Source organism: Oryx dammah, unplaced genomic scaffold (assembly GCF_014754425.2).
Source record: "Oryx dammah isolate SB20612 unplaced genomic scaffold, SCBI_Odam_1.1 HiC_scaffold_4, whole genome shotgun sequence".
Classification (NCBI taxonomy): Eukaryota; Metazoa; Chordata; class Mammalia; order Artiodactyla; family Bovidae; genus Oryx; species Oryx dammah.
Genome location: NW_024070188.1, coordinates 77,611,412 through 77,629,256, shown reverse-complemented (window position 1 = coordinate 77,629,256; position 17,845 = coordinate 77,611,412). Strand labels below are relative to the sequence as shown.

The 17,845-nt window shown below is 37.6% G+C and overlaps 1 protein-coding gene across 2 annotated transcripts in view; it reads left to right on the top strand.

The window, feature by feature from the left end:
• Nucleotides 1-17,845, top strand: part of IPCEF1 (interaction protein for cytohesin exchange factors 1) — a 77,695-nt gene that overhangs the window by 18,091 nt on the left and 41,759 nt on the right. For both annotated transcript variants that reach the window (XM_040238725.1, XM_040238726.1), the window contains exons 3-4: nucleotides 14,127-14,200; nucleotides 15,639-15,710. In XM_040238725.1, coding sequence (XP_040094659.1) covers nucleotides 14,127-14,200; nucleotides 15,639-15,710 — 146 coding nt within the window. The remainder of the gene's footprint in view (nucleotides 1-14,126; nucleotides 14,201-15,638; nucleotides 15,711-17,845) is intronic.

The window sequence follows — 17,845 nt, the reverse complement described above, 5'->3', positions numbered from 1 at the left end:
TTTGTTTATTCTTCCCTCACTCTTGCTCTAGCCATGGATGGAAGATGAACTCTATTGGGAAAAAAGACACGTAGCTTATTCTATAATAGTGACATTTAGTCAAATGTCTTCCTGTTCATTTAAAAATTTTCCTTCCTGTTTAGTGCTTTTTCTCCCCCCCCTTTTTTTTCCCCTGAGTATGCTGCCGAATAGACCAACTCTAAGTAGGTGGAAGTAATAGCGTCTCTAGGGTTTTAAGGCTTCTAAAACACTGGTGGGAGTACTGGATGTGGAAGATCACGAATGGCCTTCTGTGCTAAGGCTTGTGCCCTGTGGGGAAGATTTTATATTATAGAGAACAATAATAGAAGATTCTTTTAGGCTAAAATTTCCACCTTGCTCTGATAATGATATTTCAGAAGATAATGACTACCTTTGTATGTCAGACTGCCAGAAAATTCACTGGTAACTTAATTTCATTAAAACTATGATTTCATAGGGAGAGAATGGAAGAATGTTTAAGTAAGCAGGGCTAGCTAGGATTGCTGATTTACAGATCATAGGGTGAGACGCCAGTCACTTGTGTGTGTGCATGCCTGGTCAGTAAATTATATCTGACTCCTTGAGACCCCATGGATTGTAGCACGCCAGCTCCTCTGTCCATGGGATTTCCCAGGCAAGAATACTGGAGTGGGTTGCCATTTCCTTTTCTGGGGATCTTCCCAACCCAGGGAACAAACCACATCTCTTGTGTCTCCTGCACTGCAGGCAGATTCTTTACCACAGCACCACCTGGGAAGCCCGTGGTGACCACTTAAATATGATCTAACATGATAATGAAAGCGTCATATCCTTGGGCGATTTTTAAAAGGAAATCATGAAGAGGGCTTCAGGTGCAGAGCAGATGGGCTGTTCGTGAGCAGGAACCACTAGTAGGAACACTTTCTGTGAAAGGAATAGCATCATGGTTTAGATTTCCCAGAAGCAGACCCTGAGAGAAAATTTAGGTGCAAGTACTTTATTTGGGAAGTGATACCGGAAATATTTGGAAAGGAAATGAGGAAGTGAGGAAAGGTGGAAAATTAGCTGATAAAGCTTTCTTGAGCATGCAGATCATGACTGTGGGTAACTAAAGCTTAATTCTGCTGGGGAACTCTGAGAGCCTGTGAGAAAGACACCCCTCTGAGTTTTCCTCCCAAGGGACAGGGACCCTGGAATATTTATACACCAAGTCGCATCAGTCGTTGGTTGTCCTAGGGGCAGTGCGCCCCTGCACAGATGGGGAGCTGGAATCTGGTAGCCAGAGAAGCCTCCCACAAAGAGATGCAAGGGCCGGCAGTGCAGTCTAGCCAGTGTGCCCCGCGTGACCAGGATGTGGCCACGTGGCTGGGTCACCCACAGCATTCTCTGCAAGTGGTCGGCTTCCTTCTGAGCCCTTTCTCTCCCCCTTGTTAGAGCCCCAGCCTCTTCAGAACCATCCTGATTATCACCACCAACACCTTCAGTCCATTTTTATAATGAATGGCCACAATCTGTGGTTTTGGTAGGAAATCAGGCCTTTGTGTTGATTAGTCAAGAACACTTGCCAAATGTTTTCTATGTAGGACATCTATTTCTAAGCATTTATAAGAAGAAAAATCTCTTTGGATGAAAATCTCATTATATGCAAAATACAGAGCTAGATAAACCCAAAAGCAATATCCTTTAAATAAAAGCATACCCCTGATACTGTATGAAGGATATAGAGAGCTTGCTAGTATTGCTCTCCAAAGAATTTAAAATATTTTTCTACAGACATTAATCTGAGACAGAAGAAATAAAGAGAGTTTAGACTGAGAAGGAGCTATTTGGAGGGCTCGGCTGACAGTGAGCAGATTGAAAAACTTATTTTACTTCACCTTTGTCTTTTTTGGGTCATTTCTTCTTCTCCTATTTTCTTTCCCACTTCTTCTCATTAATAATAAAATCTTAAATTTTATTTTAACTGTATAAAATTATACAGCTCTGACAACTTTACAGTATTACATAGATTCATATTAATTCTAATTAGCCTCACTGACCCAAGAGGTTAAATGCTCTGGATTTACACAGTAAGTGGCTTGCTTCAAGATAGTCTGATTCAAGTCCAGGATTCTTTCTTCTATGACATTTGTCAACTGCAGATTCTCTTCTATGATATTTCATCTATGGTTGAGACTGAAGAAATTGTTGTCTAGAATTATTTAACTGACTTCTGGGTTCTGGTCTGAGTTTTGTCACTTTAATGAACCATATAACTTTTCTCTTGTACAATGCCAATCTATTTATTGGTTGTGCTGGGTCTTGGTTGTGGCATTTGAATGTTCAGTTCAGGCATGTGGGATCTAGCTCCCTGATCAGGGACCGAACACAAATCCCCTGCATTAGGAGTGCAGATATCAGCCACTAGAGCACCAAGGAAGTCCTGAATGCCAGTCTAGTTTCATGTCTAGGCTAAATAGTGATCCATTTTGTAAATTCTGGCATTTGAACATGATTAATTTTTCTCTAAATACTAAGCTATTAGTACCTAGATGTCATGTGCTTAGTACTCAACAAAAGTTAGGTTTTACTAGAGATTTTACTCAAGATTATTATAATTACTATACTTCGCAACAAAGGTCAGTCTAGTCAAGGCTATGGTTTTTCCAGTGGTCATGTATGGATGTGAGTGTTGGACTATAAAGAAAGATGAGTGCCGAAAAATTGATGCTTCTGAACTGTGGTGCTGGAGAAGACTCTTGAGAGTTCCTTGGACTGCAAGGAGATCCAACCAGTCCATCCTAAAGGGGATCAGTCCTGAATATTCATTGGAAGGACTGATGTTGAAGCTGAAACTCCAATACTTTGGCCACCTGATGCGAGAATTGACTCATTTGAAAAGACCCTGATGCTGGGAAAGACTGAAGGCGGCAGAAGAAAGGGACGACAGAGGATGAGATGGTTGCATGGCATCACCGACTCAATGGACATGAGTTTGAGTAAACCCCAGGAGTTGGTGATGGACAGGGAGGCCATGAGGTGGCAAAGAGTCAGACATGATTGAGCAACTGAACTGAACTGACTGATACTTCTCAAAAGGATTTCAAGTGTTCTCACTGCCAGTCTTGCTTCTGAAAGTTAAAAGAAGAGAGAAAATCATTCTTTCTTCTTTGCAGTGCTTATCAAAACCCAGTGCTAATAATGTCAGCTGTCTGCCTGCAGGCCCACATAACACTAGCAGACTGGAGACGGCCGTGGTATATAATCTTTCTAGTTCCTTTTCTGAAAGGAAGAGGGAGTTGAGTTGACTTTTCATAACAAAGCATCATCACATAGTCTGTCACCTAGAGTGAAAAGCCAACTCCACTCCCTCCTCCTTTATATTTCAAGGAATTTTTTGAGGGGAAGAAAAACTACTAAAATCACCTAAAAGTAAGGACAATGTCACTACTAAAAGTTTTTAGACTGTGTTCCACTAACTATCTTGTAGTCAAAATTCTGTGCTCTGTTATTATTTGTGTGGGGTTCTGTCACCATGTTTATTATATTCAATTAAGTTCATTTGTTTCTATTTGTTTTTAATTTTGGGAACTGCTTTTTTGTTTGCATTTTTTAAAAAAATATAAATCATTTATCCAATTTCAAAGTCAAAACTATATAACTAATTATAACCAGGTGAGTCTTACTTTTGTCCCTGTTCCTCTACCCTTTTGCCTCCCTCCTTTTACGTTTGTTTTAAAAATCTTTTTCTATGATTTATTTTTACAAATAAAGATGAGTATGTAGGCATGAACATATCCTATCTCTTTTTTTCTTACATAAAATTAACACACTGTATCTATTGTGCTATACGTTACTTTTTCTCTTACCTTGTCCTGGAGATTACTCTGTATGTATATATGTCATTTTTCTTAGTTATTCATCGTATGTGGATGCTGTACATACTTTATTCAATTGTCCCCTGATGATAGACATGTGGATTCTTTACAGTCTTTTGTTCTTGCAAATAATGATGCAATTCAAATGCCATTCAACATATTTATATTTAGGACAGATTCCAGAAGTAGGGTTTCTGGGTCAAAGAGTAAATACATTTTTGCTAGTTACTGCTCGGTTTCCTTCCAGTGGCTTCCATTTTTGCATTACCAGCAACAGTGTGTGAGTTCATATAAAGTTGTTATAAAATATTGGCTATATTCCCTGTGCTGTACAATATATCCCCATAATTTATCTATTTTATACTGGGTAGTTTCTGCCTCTTAATCCCCCTCACCCTTTTTTCCCCTCCCCTGCCCTCCACTGGAGCCACCAGTCTGTTCACTGTGTATGTGAGTCTATTTCTGCCTTGCTGTATTTGTTCGTTCATTTTAGTTTTTAGATTTCACATATAAGTGAAAACACACAGTATTTGTCTCTTCTCATCTGACTTAATCCACTAAGCATAATACCCTCTAGGTCCATCCATGTTGCTGCTAATGTCAAAATTTAATTCTTTTTTTATGGCTAAGTAATATTCCATTCCATTATGTATATGTATACCACATTCTCTTTATTCAGTCATGTTGGTGGACAAGAAAACTGGGCAGCAATACTCATATCAGGCAAAGTAGACTTAAAAATCTATAACAAAAGACAAAGAAGGGCATTATATAATGATAAGCAATTCAATCCAAGAAGAGGATATATCATTTGTAAACATAAATGTATCTACTATAGAAACATCAAAATATATAAAGCAACTATTAACAGACACAGAGGAAGACATTGACAGTAATATAATAATGCAAGAGGACTTTAGTAGCCTACTTATATCAATGGACAGATTATCTAGTCAGAAAATCAATAAAGAAATAGTGGCCTTAAAAGACACATTAGATCAGATAGACTTAATAGATAGCCACAGAACATTCCATCAAGATCAGCAGAATACATATTCTTTTCAAGTGCGCATGAAACTTTGTCCAAGGTATATTACATGCTAAGCTACAAAATACGTTTCAGTAAATTTCAAAAGATTGAAATTATTTCAAATATTTTTTCTTACCATAGCAGTATGCAACTAGAAGTTAATTTCAGGAACAAAAATGGAAAAACCACAAACACATGGAAACACATTTTTTGCTACAAAAAAACCTAATGAGTTAATGAGAAAATCAAAGAGGAAATCAGAAAATATCTTGAGACAAATAGAAATACAGCTTTTCAAAGTCTATGGGATGCAGCAAAAACAGTTCTAAGAGATGTTTTTAGTGATGTAGGCCTACCTTAAGAAACAAGAAAAATCTCAAGTAAACAACCTAAACTTTCCATCTAAAGGAATTAGAAAAAGAACAAAGCCCAAAGTCAACAAAAGGAAGGAAATAAAGATTAGAGAGGAAATAGAGACTAAAAAAATAGTTAAAAAGATCAATGAAAGAAACTAAGAGTTGTTTTTTAGAAAGATATTTTTAAAACTGGTAAACCTTTAGCCAGACTCATTAAGAAAAAAAGAGAGTGAGACCAAATAAACAAAATTAGAAATAAAAGAGGAGAAGTTACAACCAATGTCACAGAAATATAGTCACAAGTAAATACCACAGTTTTATACCAAAAAATTGGGTAACCTAGAAGAAATGATTAATTGCTAGAAATGTACTATCATACAAGATTGAATTAGGAAGGAATAGAAAATCTAAATAGACCAATTCTTGATACTGAAATTGAATCAGTAATCAAAAATCTCCCAACAAATAAAACTTTAGGACCAGATGGCTTCACAGGGGAATTCTGCCAAACATTAAAAAAAGAGTTCATCCTTCTCAAAGTATTTCAAAAAATTAAAGAGGAGGAAATACTTTCTAGCTCATTCTACAAGGTCAACATTACCCTGTTAACAAAATCAGATAAAGACACTGCAAAACAAGAAAATTGAAGGCCATTAGAATTTAGTAACAACTGTTCCAAAGTGACATGAGAGTGAACTGCTCTGCTTAGAGTTTAGACTTTGCTTGTTTCTTTGGAAGGAAAGTTATGACCAACCTAGACAGCATATTAAAAAGCAGAGACAATACTTTGCCAACAAAGGTCCATAAGGCTATGGTTTTTCCACTGGTTGTGTATGGATGTGAGAGTTGGACTATAAAGAAAGCTGAGTGCCAAAGAATTGATGCTTTTGAACTGTGGTGTTGGAGAAGACTCTTGAGAGTCCCTTGGACAGAAAGGAGATCCAACCAGTCCATCCAAAGGAGATCAGTCCTGGGTGTTCATTGGAAGGACTGATGTTGAAGCTGAAACTCCAATACTTTGGCCACCTGATGTGAAGAGCTGACTCACTGAAAAAGACCCTGATGCTGGGAAAGATTGAGGGCAGGAGGAAAGGGGATGACAGAGGATGAGATGGTTGGATGGCATTACCGACTCAATGGACGTGGGTTTGGGTGGATTCTGGGAGCTGGTGATGGACAGGGAGGCCTGACATGCTGCAATTCATGGGGTCACAAAGAGTCAGACACAACTGAGCGACTGGACTCAACTAAACTAAACTGTTTCCAATATACTGGGAGTTTCAGGGTAGAACTGAGCAAACCATGGATTTATGTGGAGTACTGAAGTTTTGCAAATTTCCTGATTTTGCTATTCATTGGGTAACTTCACTGAAGTTTATTTAAAGTAATTTCAAGAGTGTCAAATTCATATTCATGCATAACTGCAAAAGCATATTACAAAGAAGTCTGTATTTTGTTTTTTAAACTATTTTCCCCTTGAATTTAAGATTCTATCCATTTAAAGACCTATACTTTATTGAATAACAGGATTTTGAGGGAAATGGTACAAGGAAAATGAACATAGTTTCTAAGGTGCCTCTTGATTTCAGAATTATTGAAATGTAAAAAATCAGGCTTCTTAGAATCAAGGAAATAGTGTTCCACTGAGAAAAGATAGATAATTATACTCTTTATTTTTAACCATGAAATACATAATAGTTTCCTATATTATACTTCATTTGTTTCTGGCTTGGTCTTCTTTGACCTACTTAGTCTCTGGGATATATTTATAACACTCTTATTTTTCTAGGTCTGCCCTTCTACCTTTCTGACATATGTAGGTCCTTAGGAACTGAGTTTGTCTATTTTGTAGTATGAAAAAGTCAAACTTTATTGATGGCAATGAACACTTATTTTACATTTAGATATTAAAACTTAACATCCTATTTTAATTAATTTAAAAAATATGTCTGAGTGTGGCAAATTCTATGTAAAATATTTTTCACTCTAAAATTCCTGTAGTCCAAAATTGAAGCAAATAAGAAATTTTAACCTAATTTTGTGTCTAAAGTTTGAACAAGTCATATTGAGTCATCAGCGGAGTCATCAAAGACCTCATATTTTGCCTTCTTTTAAGTCTTACTGACAGACAAACAGGAAAAATTCATTCATTACTTTTTACTCCCCAAACTGTTCCTGCATCTCTTGTTTTTAAAAACAGCTTTATTGAGATATATTTTACATATCATAAAATTACACTATTCAGATTTACAACTCAATGATTTTTGGTAAATTTACTGAGTGATGAGCCATCATAATAAATCAGCTTTAAATAATTTTCATCATATCAATAAAATCCTTTATGCCTTTACAGTCAATCTTCATTCCCCCTCCAGGCAACCACTATTCTACTTTCTGTCTTTATAGATAGATTTGCCTTTTCTCTACAATTTATATGAAAGAATAATACAGTATTAGGTGATTTCTTGTGTCTGTCTTTTACTTAGCATTGTGTTTTCAAGATTCTTCTATGTTTGAGCTCATGTCAGTTGTTCACTATACAGTATTCTATTGTATGAATATACCACACTATTTACCAGTTGATGGATATTTAGATTGTTTCCAGGTTTGAGCTATTATGAATAGTGCTGCTATAAATATTTGCAGGCAGATCTTTGCATGGGCATATGCTTTCATTTCTCTTGGGTAGATACTTAGGAATGGAATTGCTAAGTTGTATGGTAATTATTAATATATATTTATATTTTTTAGAAACTGCCAAACGTTTTTCCAAGTGACTTCTGCATCTCATTTTAGCACTTTATTGACTGACCATGGAAAAAGACCATGTTTCTGTCCTTCATTCATTCATAAAGCTCATTTTTTTATTTCACTTGTGTTGAACACCTTAGCTTATTCAATAATTGATGATATAACTGTAAACAACAAAATTATTTCCCTCAAGGTGCTCAGTCTGTTGGAGAAACAGAGGAATACCTTAATAACTAAATACAGAAAGAGAAGTATGGTAAGCAAAGCCCACTGTGGGGGTTGGGACACAAAGCGGAGGGCATTAGCTCCAAGCTTGGAGGAGCCAGGGAAGGTTTTGGAGAAGGTCACACCTAAGTTGATTCGTGGAGACATATCTAGGAAAGAGAGAGGAAGGGCCTTTGTAAGCCTAGGAACAGAAGGCGTCCTGCCCTGCTTGCAGTCAGAACCCCTTTACCCAGATCAGTTTTACTTTCCTCTGTAGTAATTACTGCTCAGAGTGTGCTATGTAATTTATGTGCTCATATGTTGAGCTATTGTCTCTTTTCTCCTTGAAAGTAGATATCTCTGTCTGTTTTGTTCACTGATAAAGCCCAAATATTTGACACAGTGCCTGACACAAAAAAGGTACTCAGTAAATGTTCATTGAATAAATGAATGTATAACATGAACAGTTTTAATAAACATGTGTGTTTAATGCTGCTAATATACCAACTGCAGATGAAACTTCACTAAGTTGAATAAAATCAGAGTTGCTAGAAAAGGGGAAGGATGAATATGTGATTTTTAAGATTGTAGAGCATCATATCACAAAGTGAAAAGCAGTGTCTTATTTCAGAATGTAAGACTAAATCTGATAAGACAAGTTTGCACAGTGACCAAAAGATGGTGTGATAGTTCTGGTAAGAGAACAAGATTTTTTTTACATTAGAATCCAGGGAGAAAATTGCAGGTACCAATGAAGAACTTTCAAGTAACTTTTCAGAAAGTTAGAAATGATTGAAGAGGAAGGATGCTATTTGAGAAAGTTAGTTCAGTTACTGCAATAAGGAACAAGGGATCTGAGGGGGTGGGAGGAGGGAAAGGAGGAGAAAACTGTCATTCCTTAGGATTTTCCCACTGTGATTGTCATTTTTGAGGCATTTTTTTGCAAGTCAAATAAGCAAAGACAATTTTTGACGCAGTTATCTGTGATTTTGAATACAGTTTGAACATAAAGTGAGAAACACCTTTGCTCATAGAAGAAAAATTTACTGGGGCAATATTAAGGTATCTTTTACTCATTTTTATTTAGGCTCTTATTTGAAGGACTCTCAGCCATTTCAGTTTTGCCAGAAAGGAATCCACCAAAATGAAGATTTACAGTTTTTCTCTTACATATATCTGTATTTAGTTTTTTATTGATTGATTTTTGTGTTGTTGTCATTTAAGGTGGCCTTCTTGTACTGATAGCAGATTATCTAGAGAGTAATAATGCTATAAATTGGGTATCAATTCTAATTCAGCTCAATAGAAGTATTTTTTCTGTGTTTTAATTTTTTATTTACTTTTGGTTGAGTAAGGGGTAGGGGCACCAGAGAAAATGAAACTATATAATTATGAAAGTGAAAAAATAAAAGTGTTAGTTGCTCAGTCAAGTCTGACTCTGTGATACCATGGACTGTAGCTCTCCAGGGATTCTCCATGGGATTCTCCAGGCAAGCATACTGAAGTGGGTAGCCATTCCCTTCTCTAGAGAAGATAAAACTGTATAACTAATCATGGCATAATCATGAAAGGCCATTTATACTCTTCTTAAACACTTAAGGAAATGGTAACCCACTCCAGTAATCTTGCCTGGAAAATCCCATGGATGGAGGAGCCTGATAGGTTACAGTCCATGGGGTCACAAAGAGCCAGACATGACTGAGCGACTTCACTTTAAACACTTAGACTTTCTCCAAGAGCAGTTGGGAACCATGCAGGATTTTAATGAAAGAAGAGGTTTGTGGAATGAAGATTTGCTGTGATTGTGATTTGGACACTAAATCAGAGGGAAAAACACAACTATGGAGAGGGATAATGGTTAATGGTTTAGAGGACTTCTGCAATAATGGTGGTCTGAAGGAGGTGTGTGTAATAGATGCTTTAAAGAGCTGTGGCAGACACAGCAATGATACAACTTAGTGGTTACTTGCACAGATGCTGAGAAGGAGATTGAAGTGTCAAAGATGTCATCCCATATTTCCTGTTTTTGGACAACTGGATAGAAAGTGATATCATTCACTTCAGAGGAGAACACAGGAGAAAGAGAAGCAGGCCTTTCATGGAGGGAGACGATGAGTTTGGTCTTGGATTTGTCACTCTCAAGGGGAGAATCTTAGACAGTTTGTGCTACCACATAGCAAAATACCATAGTCTGCATGGCTTAAACAACACATATTTGTTCGTCAGAGTTCTGGAGCCTAAGAAGTCCAAGATCAAGTTCTAGTGGATTCCATATCAGATGAGAGGTTTCTTTCTGGTTGGAAGACAGTTGCTTTCTTGCCATATGTTCAGATGGAGGAGGCGTGGGGAGGAGCGGGAAAGCACTAGAGTCTTCATCTTTTTATAAGGGCACTAATTCCATCGGAGGGGTTTCACCCTTATTACTTCATCTAAACCAAGCTACTTCCCCAAGATCCTGCTTCGAATACCATCATGTTAGGGTTTAGGGCTTCAAAATATGAATTTGAGATGTGGGGGAACACAAATATTGGGTCCATGACAGGGAGCCTGTGGAATACTCATCGAATATGTACATTAGGCTGTTGGATCTTGGGATGGGTGCACTAGGATTGAAAGGAGTTTGCGGGTATAGGTTTTGGATATGTGTGTACAAATGTGGTTATATATGCTGCCATGGAAGTGAGTATGATCCCCTGTGGAGGGTATTGGAATGAGAAGAGAGTGAGTTTGTACTTAGAAATCTGGGGCATAAGACACAGAGGGGGAAAGAAGACCCTATGAAAGAAAGCAAGGAGCAGTTAAATGGGGAAGAGGGGGAGGCTGCAGAAATGCATTGTCAGAAAAGAGACATTTCTTGAGGGAGGGAGTGGGCTGTAGTGTCAGTTTCCAGAGTTCAATTAAGTGAGGGCTAAAAAGGGTACACGGGATTTAGCAACATGAAAATCATTGCGGTTCTCGGTAACAACTCTTTCTGTGGACTAGTGGGTGTAGAAATCAATGAAGGTAGGAAATAGAAACAAATGGTGAATATAAATTGCTTTATTCTTTCTAAAGTAATTGCAGTAATTTACATTAAAATACCCTAGCCCAACATAGCATTTTTTTTTATTGAGGTAAAATTCACATGAGACTGTCTGTCGTTTAGTTGCTAAGTCAGATCCAACTCTTTTCGACCCCATGGACGGATGCCCACCAGGCTCCTCTGTCTGTGGAATTTTTCAGGCAAAAATACTGGAGTGGGTTGCCATTTCCTTCTCCAGAGGGTCTTTCCAACCCAGGGACTGAACCTCCATCTCCTGCATTGGCAGGTGGATTCTTGATCTCTGAGCCACCAAGGAAGTCTTCACATGAGATTATCCATTCTTTAATGAGTAAGTCAGTGGTATTTAGTCTCCTCACAATCTGCAGCCACTTCCTTCATCTAGTTCTAAAACATTGTCAACAACCCAAAGGAAAACTCACGTCCATTAAGCAGTTGCTCCCTATCCCCTCCTGCCCGTGGCCCCTGACAACCACTAATCTGTCTTCTGTTTCTATGGATTTACCTATTTTGGCTATTTCATATAAATGAAATCATGCAATATATAGTGTTTTGTGTCACTTCTTTTCCTTTGTATAATGTTCTCAAGGTTCATCCACATTAGAGTATTTATCAATACTTCCTTCTTCTTTTGTGACAGAATAATATTCCATTGTATGGATAGGCCACTATCTGTTCCTCTGTTGAAGGATACTTAGACTGTTTCCACTTTTTGACTATCTGAAATAATGCTGCTGTGAACATGCATGTATTTATTTGAGTACCTGTTTTCACTTCTTTTGGGGTATATAAGAGTGGAATTTCTGGAGCCTAATGTAATTTTTAAAAAAACTCTAATTTTTAGTATGGGTGAGGGAGGGATGGGTTGGGAGTTTGGGATGGCAGATGCAAACTTTTATTATATAGGATGGATAAATGGCGAGATCCTACTGTATAGCACAGGGAACTATATTCAATATTCTGTGATGAACCATAGTGGAAAAGAATATATATATATATCTGAATCACTTAGCTATACAGTAGAAATGAGCACAATATTGTAAATAAATCAACTATACTTCAATTAAATAAATGAAAAATAGTATACTTTTATATAATGCTGAGAGGCCACAGAAAGCATTGTGCATTGTAGAGAAAGTTGAATCTCTTCAAATGCTTTACATTCTCTTTAGATAGTGTTGGTGAAACCATCATCCAGTGATTAAATAGCCCATCCCAAAATAAATACGTCAAATTGGAAAAACATACAATTTTTAAAGAAGGAAGTGTCCTTTGCATTGAGTTCTGAGTTTTATAAGAAGAAAGATCTTCGAGTGAAGAGTCTGGTTAAGCTGGTGCACGTAGGCAAGAACAGAGGGAACAGACCTAAGACTGGAAGTTTCACAGTTTAATTTTTCTGAAGAAAGAGGGCAAGTTACACCCTAGTCGGTGATAAGGGAAAGAAGCACAGGTGACAACATGAACTATGAGCACCGAGGTGCTGAGCTAACAGCTAGCTGCCTTTAATTGTGTTTTCAAAACCAATTATTATTGATCCTCTAATAACCACTGACTCATTTATGTTTTGCTTTGTTTTTCTGGCCATGCTGTGCAGTATGTGGAATCTTAGTTCTCCCACCCATTCCCCCTGCGTTGGGAACTTGAACTCTTAACCACTGGACTGCCAAGGATACCCTAGACTCACCTATGTTTAATGTTGTGAACTGTATTTCTCCATTCAGAGACACTTTGAGTTCTCTCTGTGACAAGCAATCTAGCCTCCTGTGGTTCAGTTAAATTTTATTCATAAAGGGTAAGAAATTTTTTAGAAGCAGAGCAATGATTACATTCCCTGTAAAATTTTTGGTATTTTTTAATCTTTTATCTTGAAGTTGCATAGTTTTTATATAAAACTTTCATAACGAATCAGGTACAGTACAAAACTCACTATATTTTAAATAATGGTTGGAATAAATTAGGTTAAGTTGCTGAGCTGCTCAACATCTTTTATTATTTGTTGAGAAGATTTTTAATATTTATATTTGAAACACTGACATGCACTTTTTAAATAAAACATTTTGTTTTGCATTGGGGTACAACTGATTAACAATGTTGTGATAGTTTCAGGTGTGCAGCAGAGCAACTCAGCCATACATATACCTGTATCCATTCTCCTCTAAACGGTGTTTTAAAGTGGCATTCATTTTATTTCCTTAAAAGTATCATTTTTCTGTGCACTCTTTCCTTTATAGAAAGAACTCGAGGAATTGATTATGGAACTGAGATTTTCTAAGACATGGCTCTGTGATTTAACCCTCTGGGAACTTACTAAACTTGAGAGAGAAAATAATGTTTGTTGAGTATCTGTTAAGTGTTTTATTTTTCTGATCTTATTTAAATCCTATAACAACCAGTAAGTGGTGGGTCCATGATATGAACCTCAATTTTAATTAACTCCACAATCAGGCCTCTGTTCATCACGTAATAGGGCATGCTGTTAATGACTGTGTCTGTGATGCTAATTAGGTTCTATCTTAGATACTTGCGGCTCGCTAGAGAAGTAGGATGACAAAGATGCTGAAGGTGGCCATGGACTCAAGAGGAAGTGGAGCTCTGATCAGTTAGCTCTGCTGTTTTCTAGGAAGACAGACGAGAAGGGGTTGGGCGGGTCCTACTTGTGCCACACGTTGGCTGTCCCAAAACTGTGTCATGTTACTTCTCAGAGAAGATTCTGATGCTTTGTCAGAAGAATATTAATTTCTCTTATAAAATGTATGTCTGGGAGAAGCCCAATGGTGATTCAGAGACCTCCGCTTCACTTATTCTGTCTCCGTTCAACATATGATCTCAATAAACGAACGGCTAGGATTGATGCATTTACTCCTATTTGTGGTGTGTGTTTATTTCAGGCAGAAAAAGCTGATGGATTTGTTAACCTGCCTGGTTTCACTGTAGAGAAAGCGTCTGAATGCAAGAAAAAGCAGTAAGTTGTCTATCATTTCCCACAAAATAATGGGGCCAGGATAACAGCCTTTTTATAAGTTCCTCAGGTGATATGGTGGTTTAGAAGTTCATGATGATGATATTCAAATGTCGAAAAATTTTGACTTTATGGTTTGGCACACCAAACAGTAATAGCAGCTTTTAACCTCTTGTTTTCTGTAATTTCACTTTGTGAAGCAGATGGATTTTAAAACCCCATGGAGCCTTGGCAGGGCATGCTGCTAATGACCATGTCCATGATCCAATGAGAAACGAGCCACCATCCAGGACTGGCAGGGTGATCAGATGTCAAGGATGTGTTTTTGTAAAGAGAATGGCTAGTTAAATAGGACTCACAAGAGCAGCAGATATGATATGAGACCAGTTTCTTTTTCTTAGTTCATGAAATTGTCAGCAGCATTCTGAAATTGAATTCTCTGAGTTGTCTTAGCCTTGGGGATTGCACCTTGATATACTTAAAGTCTAAGAGATTTGATAACCAACAGGAGCCAGAGTCTCCAGCCTAGACCAGCTCTCCAGACTCCCAGTCAAGTGCTCTTCCCATAACAGGATCCATCTTCATTTTGTATATGTGTCTTTTTCATCTTTTACTTATTCTTTGTTCTGCTTTTGACATCATTTCCTGTTTTGTTAGAAAAGGGCAGTTCCCTATTGACCTGTGTTTCTAGTAGCAGCAACTGATTATTAAAAAAAACAATTAACCTGTTGTGAGCTTTAAGTCTGTGCCATTGTGATGTAGCTGCATCAGAAAGTACCTGGTGATATATGAGGTTGCCTCGATTCTTGTGGTTTTGACAAAACTGGTCATGTACAAAAACTCTGGTCCACACTGCAGGACTTCCTGTCTAAATGGTAAAGAGGAAATACTTTGTTATCATCAATGTTTTTATACTTTTCTTTTAAACTCAAAAATCTGCTTTGTATTTTTTCTTTACCCACAGAGGATAGCTTGGTTAATGTTTTTGATGTGTTGTCACAGTGTAGAAATTTTATACTTAATTATTTTTCTATAAATGCAGTTATTGTATCTGAATTTAAATATTTTGCTTGTTGGAGTTGATCTGGGTACTTTGAAGCTGCACATCTACCACTTTATATTTTAGTTTATTGTCTCTATGACAAACAGCAGTTGAAAATAAAAGAATATGTCCATATGTTTTAAGTAGAGACTATTGATTAGTCAAGACCAAGTTCTGGTCTGAATGTCCTGACGTGATGAATTCACCCTCTGCTCCCTACGTGTAATAGAGATTAGACAATAGATATTTAATGTAATTAAAAATTCTGCTTCTATAAATTAACAAAGAAATCAGATGAACGTACCATATATATAGATATTTGACTGCTTTACTGTTGACTGCATTGTTGACTGTACTAATTTCTAACTTCTCATGTCTCTGTGCTTTTCCCCTTCCAAGTGCTTTTAAGATCAGTCATCCACAGATCAAGACCTTTTATTTCGCTGCTGAGAATGTGCAGGAAATGAACCTGTAAGTAGAGAAAAATCACTCGATATAATCTTTATTTTGGTTAAGTGTCTGAATTTTAAGTGTATGTGCATATCAATTATTGTTTCATTTGTTTCTGCTGCTTTACAGCCCAAACTCCTGAGCGGTTATAAAGTCTTTCTGCTTTCGTTCCTAGTATTTGGAAGCATTTTGGAACACTACACAGATCAAAATGGCTGATTTAGGAAGAAGTAGTAAGGTTCTTCTAAGGGAAGCACCCAGACACTAGACTGAGAAAGGAATAGACAGAAGACATTGTAAGAAAATGTGAAAGTGAGAAGTAGCATCACAGGGAGAAAAGCCTGAAAGAATTGTGTTCCAGGTCCTACAGCTTTCAGAATTCTACATGGACACTCTCTGCAGGACGTCGTATGTGCTGTGTGACTGTCCTGGTGACTCATGTTTATCATCTCTCCATGTTCTATCCTGAACATTTTGCAGCATGTCTTTGTCCAGAGTACCTCTGATATGAAAATGTATATCACTAACTTCATTTCCTGTTTGCTCGGGTTAAGTAAATGGAATATCCTGGTAGAGCATTGCCTGCTTTGCAACATCCCCTGCTGGTTTAGATTACAATGTGATCCCAATGGGTCTTATTTGAATGAAACTATATATATTTGAGGTGCTTGTGGCACTGGAGGGCGTTCTGTTTAATTAAGTCCTGTTCTCAGAATTGTCAATGTTTCATTGCTTTCAGTTAATTAATTAAAAATATGTGTATGGATTATCTATGATGTACTCCCTTGTAATGGATCCTGGGCATTGAAATGAAGAATACAGATTTAATATCTCCATTCACAGAGCTTATTGTTTAACCTGTTTATATTTTTGTATCCTATTATATCTATTAATTTAGACATAATGACTATATCCATTTGCTCTGTGTAATTTCTTTTTTTGCTTGTTGCTCAAGAAGCTTACAGAAAAAAAACCATTTTTCACTAAGCATGCATGAGCAACAGTACATACACGTATGCATACACACACACACACACACACACACACACACACACACAGAGCACCTTACTCTGTATCCTCACAGAAGCCCTTTGTCACTAGAATCATTCTCATCTGTTCCCTACATTTACCTTCCCATTACAAACCTTCAAATGAGGGCAGAATGGCTTTTTAGCACAAAGTTAGGAAACCCTGTGTTAGAAATAACAGAGCAAAGTATTGACAATCGAGTCTTCCAAACAAGTCTTTTATTTCCTTGGACAAAGGGAGAAATAATTTCTATCCTCTTTTGATTTTAGCTTTTCCCTCTGGCTTTCTCAAGCATCTGAGAAAAACAGGAGCAATACACAAAAGGAGGATGAGATGGTTAGATAGCATCACTGACTCAATGGACAGGAGTTTGAGCAAACTCCGAGAGATAGTGCAGAACAGGGAAACCTGGCGTGCTATAGCCCGGGGTCACAAAAAGTCAGCTAGAACTCAGAAGACTGAACAACAGCACAAAAGGAGAAGATGAAAAACTTGACAGTCAAAGCTCTTTATTTCTCCTTTTATTTGTGTTGGTAACTCTAGATCCTATTGATTAGCAAAGTCTCAGTTCAGTTCAGTTGCTCAGTCACGTCCAACTCTTTGCAACCCCATGGACTGCAGCACGGCAGGCCTCCCTGTCCATCCAACTCCCGGAGTTTACTGAAACTCATGTCTATTGAGTCGGTGATGCCATCCAACCATCTCATCCTCTGCCATCCCCTTCTCCTCTCGCCTTCAATCTTTCCCAGCATCAGGGTCTTTTCAAATGAGTCAGTTCTTCACAGCAGGTGGCCAAAGTATTAGAGTTTCAGCTTCAGCATCAGTCCTTCCAATGAACACTCAGGACTGATCTCTTTTAGGATGGACTGCATTCTTTCTGGAGTTATTTCTCCACTGATCTCCAGTAGCATATTGGGCACCTACCGACCTGGGGAGTTCATCTTTCAGTGTCCTATCTTTTTGCCTTTTCATACTGTTCCTGGGGTTCTCAAGGCAAGAATACTGAAGTGGTTTGCCATTCCTTTCTCCAGTGGACCACGTTTTGTCAGAACTCTCCACCATGAGCCCTCCGTCTTGGGTGGCCCTACACCGCGTGGCTCATAGTTTCATTGAGTTGGATAAGGCTG